This window comes from Ixodes scapularis, unplaced genomic scaffold, assembly GCF_016920785.2.
Source record: "Ixodes scapularis isolate PalLabHiFi unplaced genomic scaffold, ASM1692078v2 PGA_scaffold7__128_contigs__length_106722199, whole genome shotgun sequence".
NCBI classification, from domain to species: Eukaryota; Metazoa; Arthropoda; class Arachnida; order Ixodida; family Ixodidae; genus Ixodes; species Ixodes scapularis.
The window spans coordinates 38,211,024-38,222,394 of record NW_024609882.1 but is presented as its reverse complement, the minus strand read 5'-3'; the positions used below and the strand labels follow the sequence as shown (position 1 = coordinate 38,222,394).

General features: G+C 47.2%; 1 protein-coding gene and 1 pseudogene across 1 annotated transcript; both read left to right on the top strand.

The window, feature by feature from the left end:
- The first annotated feature begins 4,039 nt into the window (after window positions 1-4,039).
- Window positions 4,040-4,715, top strand: LOC121832909. Its single transcript, XM_042286536.1, has 2 exons — window positions 4,040-4,225; window positions 4,402-4,715. Exons 1-2 carry the CDS (start codon window positions 4,049-4,051, stop codon window positions 4,588-4,590), a joined length of 366 nt encoding a protein of 121 aa, XP_042142470.1. The 5' UTR covers window positions 4,040-4,048; the 3' UTR covers window positions 4,591-4,715.
- A 98-nt stretch (window positions 4,716-4,813) lies between these two features.
- LOC120848803 lies at window positions 4,814-6,301 on the top strand (annotated as a pseudogene).
- Window positions 6,302-11,371: the final 5,070 nt, after the last annotated feature.

Here is an 11,371-nt window from a genome sequence, read left to right as displayed (position 1 = left end):
CACGCCCCTAGTGAGTCCCGTTTTATTGTTCTTTTTCGGCGACGGATCTGGCTTTAAAGTTTAAACAAACAACTTTAGACACACCTAAACTGGATCAACGCCAAAAAAAAAAAATTAAAATGAGGCACCTAGCTAAACACCCGTTCCTTCGACTGTCCGCCACGTCGAGCAATCAGCCGACCGAGCAGATGGTCTGCCTGGGTGTCTTTCTTTCTTGCTTCGGTGGCGTGGCTCCACGTTATGCGGGCAGCTCCGGATGGAGGCCGGACATGCTTAGATATCACTGAACCCCGCAGACGATCCAGGCTGTACTGTGCCTGTTGGGAAGCTCCTTTTGGTTTGGTGGTGGCATTGAAGTCGGCCGCAACTTATTATTCGCGAACGCTCACGCCTTGCTGCTAAGGAAGGATGCCGCGGGAGAATATATTGTTGCGAGTAGACGGAGTGTCTTACTTGTGAGGTCATAATTCATATGATGTTTGAAAAATGCATGTTTATGAGCGCCTTACTGTTGATACTAGAAGAAAAAACACAAACAAAAAATAAACACTAATTTCACACACAAACAAAATTGGCAGCGATTTTTACTTTGCAAGTTCTATAATACGTGAAATGCAGTATTTAAGAAGTGATAAATTTAGTTTGTTTAGAAGACTGCCGGTACAACTAATTTCAACTGTACATAGATCTGGACCACTTTCCAATAAACATGTGACTCTGCGAGTGTACTTTCCCGACCACGTCGAGAGAAATCAATTCAGATAAACAATGGACGCCCAACCCACGAAGAGATTAATATCTTGACATGTACATAGAAATAACGCAATGCGAAATCATGTCTGCATTAAAGAGGCAGCGGCCGGTTAAGTACATTTTTCGATCATGGAAATAGTTCTTAAACCTGCCGACAAGGGCGGCGCGATAGCTGTAATGAACAAACAAGATTACCTCGACGAAGGCTTCCGCCAATTAAGCGACAACATATCAATATACCAAGAAATACCAACCGACACAACACAACATTTTGAGACCACTATTTCAGACATAATTGTGGACATGAATGAAGCCAGGGGATAACGGAGGAAGTCCTCAACGCGATAAAACCATCCCACTCGAAATCCGGCCGTTCTTACCTACTACCTAAAATAGCTAATAGGTATAGTAGTAGAGAGTAAAATTCCGGAGACCCATTGTCTCGGGATTTGTCACAGTAATAGAGCGTATCTCAAGCCTTGTAGACACTCAAGTCAGACATTCGTCCAAAATTACCCTCGTATGTCAAGGAAGTAATCACTTCTTGCTGAAAATCGGATAACTAGACATTCCCGATAATGTATTTCTCGTTACTCTTGATGTGACTTCGGAAGAAATTATGGCGGTGACCGAGGCTTACAAAACAGGCTGATAAGAAGTTCGACCTCGACGCAAACGTTCGTTCGACACAAATGAAACTCGTCTTGGAGTACAACAACTTTGAATTCAAGAACAATCACTTTCTGCAGAACAATGGAAAAGCCATCGGGGCCAAAAAGGCTCCTTATTACGCGAATATATTTATGGCACAGCTAGAAAACAGCTTCCTTTCCCAGCTCAATTTTTAACTGCTCTGTTACCAGAGCAGAGATATATCCACGACGTTTTTATGGTCTGGTCCAGTACAAAGAACGAACTTGTAAATTTTATCGCCGCCTTTAATTCCACTCACTCATCGATAAAGTTCACCCATTCCGTGTCATGGGACGGAATTAACTTTTTGGATGTAACTGTCAATATTGCCAACAAGTGAACTGCGAAACTCTATAGAAAACCTACTGATAGACAGCAGTACTTCCATTTCAACAGCTGCCATCCTCGGCAGTGTAAGACGAGTCTGCCCTGCCCTAGGCGCACAGATTTAAGCGAATATGCTCAAAAAGCGATAACTTTGAAGGAAACTCTCCGCAATTAAAACGCGTACTACTCGGCAGAAGTACCCTACTAGCGTAATTCCCGATGCAGTAAACAAGGCGAAGGATATGAACCTGGAAGATCTTATAAGAAAACAAAACCAACGCGTGCCACAAAAGCAGACAGAAAATCTAATTTCAAAATAATCAGACAATCTCCCTAATATCAATAACATAGTGCGCAAACATAATACTACGTGACAAAGCGACCGTCTCAAAGAAATCTTTCCCGACGGACCAAGCCTGATCTACTGACGCGGCAGGAATCTCAAGAACGTGTAAATCAAAAACTGCCATTCCTGAAATTTCTGGGTCTCGACCGTGCCAGAGGCCTGGGAGTAAAATATGGAACCATATGACCGAAACCCTGAGCGCCACCAGCACACACTCAAACTTCACGTGGAACGTCAGGGGTAGCTAGGACTGAAGCGCGCCTTGCGTTTAGGCTGCGTCTTAATGATCACAAAAGTCGCGCGAATACACGACCCCGGTTTGCCCTCATGAAACACCTGCGTGTGGACACATACGCCATCGACGATATCTCTGTTATAATCTTGGAATCCGTCTTGCGTACAGCCATCGAAACAGACCTAAAGCAATTTCATTCGCAAGTTCGACACGTTCAGACTGGGTCTGATTGAGAGGCCTGGAAGATTGTTCATCGTGCAGCTAGCTCCGCCCTAATAGCAGAAACATCGTTTCCTTCCGTCTCCCACCTTCCTAAGGAACACACGTTGGAGATACTGCGACCGGAAATTCAGCTTCAACAATTGGCACTCCCTCCCCAACCGTTTCCACGGATTTGATAGCAAAAAGAAAGCTTGTAAAATACCCAGGGGCAGGCATATGGACGGAGCTTCCCGCCCATTATCCCCCTTGCCTCACAAGGGATCTCGTGCTGGGTGGTTCGGGATCACGCGTGACCCATATTCGATTAAAGGGACCACCTCGGGAGGGAAGGGCGCCACGAGAGCGCACGACACGAGAGCGCCGACGGGAGAGCGCGCGACATGAGAGCGCTGCGACACGAGAGCGCACGACGGGAGAGCGCCGCGACACCAGAGCGCACGACGGGAGAGCGCCGCGACACCAGAGCGCACGACGGGAGAGCGCCGCGACACCAGAGCGCACGACGGGAGAGCGCCGCGACACCAGAGCGCACGACGGGAAAGCGTCGCGAAACGAGAGCGCCTGCCATTAGAGCGAGCGTCACGAGAGCGCATGTGCGTGCCTTGTTTTCTCGAATAGAACGATTTTTACGTCATTTTATTGGTTGAGGACGCAGACCTGTGGGAAGTTTAAAAAATACAATTGTACGGCTAAACGCCGTAAAATGTAACCAAACATTCCGCGGACCTACCCTTTGCAATCACCGGACACACAGAAAAACAAAAAGGACAAGGTCATATTCCGTAAAACGTTTTGGTCCCGCTAAAAACGGGTTAGCTGCGTTAGAGACGTCTTCTTCTGTAGTTTTTCTTCGGCTTCATGGTATCCAAATTTTCCGCCTCACTTTCGCGTTTGCACATCATGATTAACTATCCCCAGCTCGCCTGGACATTAACTGTATTGTTTGAAGAACGTTTGACACTGAAAAATTGAATGGAGTTCATGAGAACGTGAACCCTAAGACCTTTTTCCCTTTCCACTTATCTCTGAACAAAGGGCTGCTTCTTTTCACAGGTTCGAAAATAACTTTGGAGAACAATGGAAAGACGATCTCTTCGTCGCACTAAACCTGAACGAAAGAAATACAAGCATTGGAGAGGACAACCTGTGTGTTCTTTCACTGGAAAGCGGGTTAATTTAAACGTTCAGGTTTAACCCGAATTTTCTAAGGAGGCACACGCGAAGTTCCGGGACACGATTCTGGAGATACGGTGAAAGGGGTTACAACTTCCATGTCGGTCGGCCTTTGTTCATACGTAACAAAGGTCAAACTGTCCACCAATAACACCTATCGTTATTGGGAGAAACCCTTCCAAGGTTAATCAATCGTCAACCCTGGGTATAGAGGCGAATATAAAAGGGGAGCTGGGCACTGCGGGCGTTCGTGACGACTAAGTCGGATCTTCCAACGGAGTGCTGTTCTGGACGTGGAAATGCTATCGATCACAAAGTCCAAGAAAGATCATCCACTTTTGCAACACAATGGTTATTCCTATCGCCTGGATAGACTGAACGAGAACACCGGACAGAGGACATGGAGGTGCTCGAAAAAAAGCTGCAGCGGTCGAGCCACAACAGCGGGGTGGGACAGTGCACTGACCCTCGTCAAGGTAAGCAAACGGTTATTGTACCATAAAACAAATGTCTCTAGAATTTTTGATTTGTCAGAACTCGATTATGCGATTGAGCTATTACGTACGCCGCCTTCAGAGTGCCACCACCGAGTCGCCTTCAGTGTGCCATTTTTATAATAACATACTTTTAATATATCTGCACACTTGCGCAGACCACCGGCGAGCACCAGGGTCACCTGCCGAATCCCGATGTCTGTCGGGCAGAGGAAGTGATTGCTGCGGTCAAGGAGAAAGCCAGGACAACCGATTATCAACCGCGAATGATGATTGCGCAAGCTACCAGTGGCCTAACAAGTAAGCAGAGATATTTCACCAGGATTCTAACTAAACAAGTTCTTTAGATAATCGTGGTCGTCGTCATCGCAAGGAATCCTATAAATTTATAGACAACGACCTAAACTAAAAAGGATAAAAATAAAAGTTTGTTTTCTCACTCTCTCTCTCCAGCAGCCCCAAATACTTTCGTGGTGTTCCTAAGTGCAGAAAATTGACGATTTAATTACAGGTTCTGAGCGGCTGAAGCTTCCCTCGGTAAGCGCATTGGCCCGCTCAGCACAAAGGGCACGCCGCGCCTTAATCATGCCGCTGCCTGCTCCACAGCATATTCACGAGATCGACCTCCCCAGCTGGCTTGAATCGCTTCCAGACGGGCGATCGTTCTTGCTGTATGACTCTGGCGCACAAGACAAAGATCGCCTATTCATGTTTGCGACGGACGAGAACCTTCGACTCCTCAGCCAGTACGCTGACTGGTTCGCCGATGGCACTTTCGACGTCTCGCCGTCGCTCTTCCATCAGGTACGACGCACGCCTTGGTTGCTCTACATATGTAAGACCTGGCGGCTTTAAATTTTTGTTCTAAAAATTTGTATGTGACTACAGTGCGACGCTTCCATCTCATCGGGTCGCTTCCAAAATAGTGCGCCCTTACTTTGCAGGTCTGTACCATCCACGGACTTGTTCATGGCAAGGTGCTACCGCTAGTCTACTTACTGCCTGATGACTAAACGGAGCCAGGAAGCCTACGGGCGCGTTTTCAGGACACTCAAGGAACTTTGCCCCCGACTGTCACCTCAGACGTTAATGATGGATTTTGAAGTGGCGGCCAAGCGAGCTTTTCAGTCGGTGTTCCCGACAGCCAAAGTGACGGGCTGCTTCTTCCACCTAAAACAGTCGTTTGTTCGTCGGATGCAGGAGGAGCACCTCATCGTCAGGTAAATCAGTCAAAATAACAAGTAATTATTGACCTCTCAGGTATGAAATTTTCTACGCAGATATCGTGAGGACGGTGACTTCCGAAGAAGAGTGAGCATGATACCGGCACTGGCGTTTGTTCGACCCGGTGACATTGCGCGAGGTAAAGAGAATTTTTAGTACTGGCGGGCAAGGCCTCGTGCGTTGCCAGCCTCGTTGTCATATCAACGTCGTGCAAGACTGATTTCCGTTACTTGTCTGGATTGGTTCTCGTTAAATCTGGTCTTAGTTTAAGAATTTATGTACATTGCTTTTGTAATTATCAGCATTTTGCGTTTGTTTGTGTCCAGGACTGGAAGAGCTCCAAGACGATGCTCCCTCAACAGACGACGGCCTCAACAAAATGTTCGATTACTTCGAGAGGACGTACGTGGGCTCCAGCATCGGAAGGAGCCGCTCGCGTAGGCCAGCACTTTTCCCGCATGACTTCTGGAGCTGCTACGAACGGATCACCGAAGGGCTCCCGAGGACCAACAACCACGTCGAGTCCTGGCACAATGCATTCCAGAAGTCCTTGGGGCTGCATCATCCGGACACGTACAAGCTAGTGGCCGCATTCCTAAGGGAGCAGAGCTTGACAGAGCAGAAGCTGGCAGATGTACTTCGCGGAGAGCCTCAAAGGAGCAGCAAGGCCACCTACGTCCGCGTAGCAAAGAATCTGAGCAAGCTGGTTGAAGAGTACGACCAAAGGTGCATGCTAGAGTACCTCCGCGGTGTCGCGCAATCATTCAGTCTTTGAAATTTTTTTTTAGTACTATGGAACGGAAATTGATAAACAACTATATTTCCGAAACTCTGTATCTTGCGTCTTCATTACTAGTTTGCGGAAATTGTATTTTTTAGACTTCCCACAGGTCTGCGTGCTCAGCCAATAAAATGACGTAAGGCGTTCGATTCGAGAAAACAAGGCGCGCACATGTGCTCTCGTGACGCGCGCTCTAATGGCAGGCGCTCTCGAGTCGCGACGCTCTCCCGTCGTGCGCTCTGGTGTCGCGGCGCTCTCCCGTCGTGCGCTCTCGTGTCGCAGCGCTCTCCTGTCGCGCGCTCTCCCGTCTGCGCTCTTGTGTCGTGCACTCTCGTGTCGTACAGCCCCTCGGGAGACAGACTAACGTATACTTTCTCCGGATGTCTCTCCTTGTCCGATGTTTCGTCTTGCACCTTTTCCTTCCTTTGTTCGATGCGAATTATCGAGTGAGCGCGTGCATCAACACCTTTGATGCCGCCACGATTCCCCCCCTCCTTTTTTTTTGGGGGGGGGGGGGGAGGGGGGGAGTGGGGGGGGGGGGGGGGGGTACCGTGCTCTCTTCGCCCCCTCCTTTTGTCGTTTTCTTCTTTTGTGAGGCAAATTGGGGACAAATGTGCAAAGAACGTTTTTTGCGAGTCACGGGATCTTTGCTTTTATCGAGAACCTTCGCGACTTTTCCGTCACCCCGACCGCCGACCATGCGGCGTCTCGCGGGGTCGATGACGGTCCGCCCGCGTTCTACGGGACGCGGTGATTGGAAGCTAACCCACCCTTAGGCTCTATTTTATTTATTATTCCCTTTCGTTTTATGGCCTTCCGTTTGTATCACTGTTGGGTCTGTTGGACTTGGGCGGAATCACGCCAGGTTCACGCAGGAATACCATTCTGAAGAAAAGCGGTCCCCGCTCGAAACATCATATTAAACATCCTCCTTAGAAACTTCTCAGTGCATGCCTTATTTATGCCAACTTTACCCGGCCAATAGCTTTACCTCGCTCTACCTTACCTATATAGAAACTTTATAAAGTAAAGGTCAGGTGACGTACGATCATGTGACGTCAATCTTCCCACTAAATTTAGCGGGGAAACTGAATTGGTCTATAGATTATGACATCAATTTTTCCGACCAAATTTAGTGGGGAAACTTAATTGGTCCGTAGGTCCCGTGGCGTCAGGTCGCGCAACATCAAATGTCCCGCTAAATTCAATGGTGGAACTGAATTCGTGTAAGGTCACGTGACATCAATTTCCCCGTTAAAATTAGCGTGAAATGCACGAACGGATGGACGAACAAAATTTTAGGTTTGGGGGTGGCGTTAAAAAAATGAAAGCCGTTTACAAATCCCTGTAACGCCGAATTGGAGCGCAGCTCTTGAGGAGGAGTAGGGAACGGTACTGAGGGGGGTCACGTCACCTGCGGGTAGTCACGTGACCCCGGGGGGGTCACGTGATCTCGGGGGGGGGGGTCACGTGACCTCGGGGGAGGGGGTCACGTGACCTCGGGGAGGGGGGGGGTCACGTGACCCCCCCCCCCCCGGTTACGCCGACGCCGACGCCGCTCAGGCTGGAAACGGGCCCCTAACAGCTGCGCTCTAAAAGTATTTCGTGTTTTAAAAAATGGTACTGGGCGTGGAACCCCTACTTCAGAACTGTCGTTTACGGTATGCCGGCGAATCCTGTCTTCCTTTGAAAGAGAAGTTTTGGACCGATCAAAATAATTGATATTCATCCCGTACGACACGCCCGACCAACAAGCCGATTGCACGAAGACGTCGCCGAGCCGTCGTCCTTATCGTGGCTGATCACATTGGCCACTCAAACGTCAAGCACGAAGTGCCTAATTCAAGTTGAATACGCACGCGTACGGTTTCTCTACTATATATGTGCGACTGTGGCCGATGCGTGGTGCTACCCGACTTCTAGCCGGCAGTGCATGTACTGGAGGGAAATCACGTATCAGCAGCAAACTTTCCGACATACAGTCGACCGGCTGCACTGCTACAAACGAAAGAGTATAAACCTTCAGTAGCTTAGTGGAAAGGCTTCCGCATTACTCGCTGCGGGCACGGGTTCGATCCCTAATGTGAGCATACCATTTTTTGTTGTCAAACATTTTGCGATGTTTACATGCCTTTTTTTTTTTTTTACAATTATCACTGAAAAAAAAAAAACAATTGTTGTGGACGATACGTTGCTGAGCTAAATAGTATGGGATTCCATTTTTGACACCTGCGAAATCAATGTGGTAGCATTCCAGAAAATGCAAGAAGTATATAAATCGGGTAGCGTCCGGTTTCCGAGGTTCCCGTAATTGTTCTATAGGAGTTGCAGCCAGGCATTGATCCCGACCCGTTGACTTTTCGGAAACTTGTGCACTCTGCCGCACAACGCTACTTTCAGGTGCAGGAAAAGTGAGGCAGCTCTTCACGCAACATCTTGGGAGTGTTCTTTTCCGAGCCGATCACGGGAATTACCATGCACGGACACACTTAAATGTACAAAAACAACTCACCTTGAAGTACGGAAAAGCGAGCGGAACAAACATAACTGCAAAGCATGGCGAACGGTTCCCGCAACGCATTTCGTCTGCTGCGTGCGGAAAAAAAATCGCACGGTCGGGTGTAGCCATGTGACTTCCGCCACTCACTCACTCCTCTCCACTTCTCCGTGCGGTGCGGGGGTTTAGGTTTTGAGCAATTAAGTTTTTTGGCTTTATTAAAAAAATACGCGACTCTGTAGCAAAATATTAATTGGGTGGTATTCGGACACCATATTTACTCGCCTGGCAAAAAAATGAAAAAAAAAATAATTTGGAGGGTGTCAGTGTCCTTTTGAGGTGCTTGTTGGTTTATAGCTCTAAACTCTGCCACCGACGTACGGCCTTGGTTTTCTATAGGAAAGATTTTCATCTCTCCTGTAACCACCACGCCATACATCAAGGTGCAATGAAAGGCATATAAAATACACAAATACACTTTCATCTCCAAATAAATATTGGTTTGAACTATTGCGTAAAGTACAAAAATGCATCATAAAATTTTAATTCAAAATAAATTAGCAGAAGTTACTTAAAACATTTTACCTTTTTTTTTATTCTTGGACTAGAATTAAACATGCTCATCAAACACTTATCCACGGGTGCACATAAGAAATAGTGCAATTCTATATAAGATTATTTTTTTAATTAAGTTTTGGTATTGCGCAGCTTCTATAAGCTGTAAATTTGCATGCCTCTCCTCAACGATGTTAATATTTCCATAATTTTGAAATAGCTTCAGCACTATATAACATTTCTCCGCAATAAATTAAAATAATTGCATTTTCACCTCCCCTTCTGCGAGAGAATACTGCACACCAACGATTTGACAAACCAGGCAACGGCTCTATCCTGTATTAATGAAGTTCAACATTTGATTCATAAACCTCTGTATATACCAGACACGAATAGCGATGTGTTGAAAGTCACGTCTAGACTCAATCGTAAACTTTGTCTGGACTTTTACTTCTCGTCTTCAAAACATCGGGCCCGAGAGTGGAACTCCAAGAGTAGCCCAAGCTAGATTCAATAGAGTTTTAGAATAGTGCACGCTAAAGCTTTGCGTGCGCAAGGATAGCGTCGTCGCCACTGCGCATCGCCGAACCCTTACCACGTTTTGCGCTTTGCGTGCGCTATTCTGGCGTACGTTATTTTTCGTCAATTCCGTGCGTACGCAAAGAGTGCGCTTTTCCAAGGTGGATTCGTGGTGTGAAGTTGACTAATTCCAAGACGAGCACAGTTAAAAAATGGCGGCTCCCAGGACCATGTCTGCGGCCGATTTGGCGGCGGCGTGACTGCGGCGTCGGCGGCATGCTCACAACTGCGATTTTCAATATGGGACGACATTGCACTCGGTTTGGCAACGATCGCCAGCAACTTGATGCTTGCGACGCGCTAACATTTCTCGGCGAAGGTCGGTACACGAAACCTCTCTTGCCGAGGCGACGGAAGCGGACACCACCGGTCGACCGCTCGAGTCGCATTTTCATGTTTAAGCAAATCTAAAACGTTACTCTGTACCGAAAAGCTTGTTTTGTTTCTCAAGTTACAGCATTTCATGTGTGAAATAAAAATTGCGAATACCTTGGTGGCGTTACAAGCGCGAGATGTTTGGGTTTTTGCGTCAAGGCGGTGAAACGCTACTCTAAATCTCTCTTGCGTTGCGTGTACAAACGCAACCGCTAAATTTGCGAATGTTATTCTAAAACTCCCTAATGTCCAAAACGAATGTGATGTTTATGAAAAAAGAAACACTGAAGCAATTGTGAGCAATAAATGTGGTTGCGCAAAATGTCAACTATAGTGCTAGAATGTGCGCTATTTTTCTCGATATTATTAGCGCTCCTCTTTGGACGGATGTCGTAATAGTCACAGCCGGCTTGAGTCAGCGCTTGCCGCCCCTGAAGCTGTTCCAGCTGCAGAAGGACACTCAACTCGCAGCACGCGGCTATGAAATATTCCGAACATAAGTGGGAATGTTTGAAGTGACACTAGTTCTCTCGGCACACAGTTCGCGCAAAAAACACCTTGACGAGGCTGGCCTCCATTGCTGCAGAGGAGCTTTTCCCGGCACTGTTCCGTCACTCTACTGCGGAGCACAGATTACTGTCCACTGCAAAGACTCTTTCAACCTTGAACGTCTGAAAAAATCACCTCCATCTATGGCGCCCAGAAAGACCCTTCGCGACAGACCGAATCGCTCGTCCGCCTGCCCGCTGGTGACGTACGCGGGTAGGGAAAAGTAGGGATGTTTTTTTTATTGCTGCCAGTATAGACAGAGTCACCTCCTAGAACCCTCTCGGCCGGCGTGACTTTAAGATTATATCGTTCCTTAAAGGTTCCACTTTTTTCTAACTTTTATTAGAAAGTTCGAGAAAATTGGACTAGAGTTCGACTGCTATCTGCACGCGCGAAGGGCTGCCTCAGTTGGCTTTGGATAGGATAGTGATGACTAAATGATAAAATCAAACATTCTACTTTTAGTAAGGGCAGAACTGTTTGGTTGTTTCGGTAACATAGCAAGAATAAATTATGTTTATTAACTTTTAGGTTATTAGAAATATGTTCCGTTGATTGTAATTATTTA

What these genes read in the sequence shown, in the direction of transcription:
- LOC121832909 (XM_042286536.1), top strand. Translation starts at nt 4,049, where the DNA reads ATGCTATCGATCACAAAGTCCAAGAAAGATCATCCACTTTTGCAACAC. An exon ending in GTGCACTGACCCTCGTCAAG is followed by an intron (nt 4,226 to 4,401) that starts GTAAGCAAACGG and finishes ACACTTGCGCAG; the next exon opens with ACCACCGGCGAGCACCAGGG.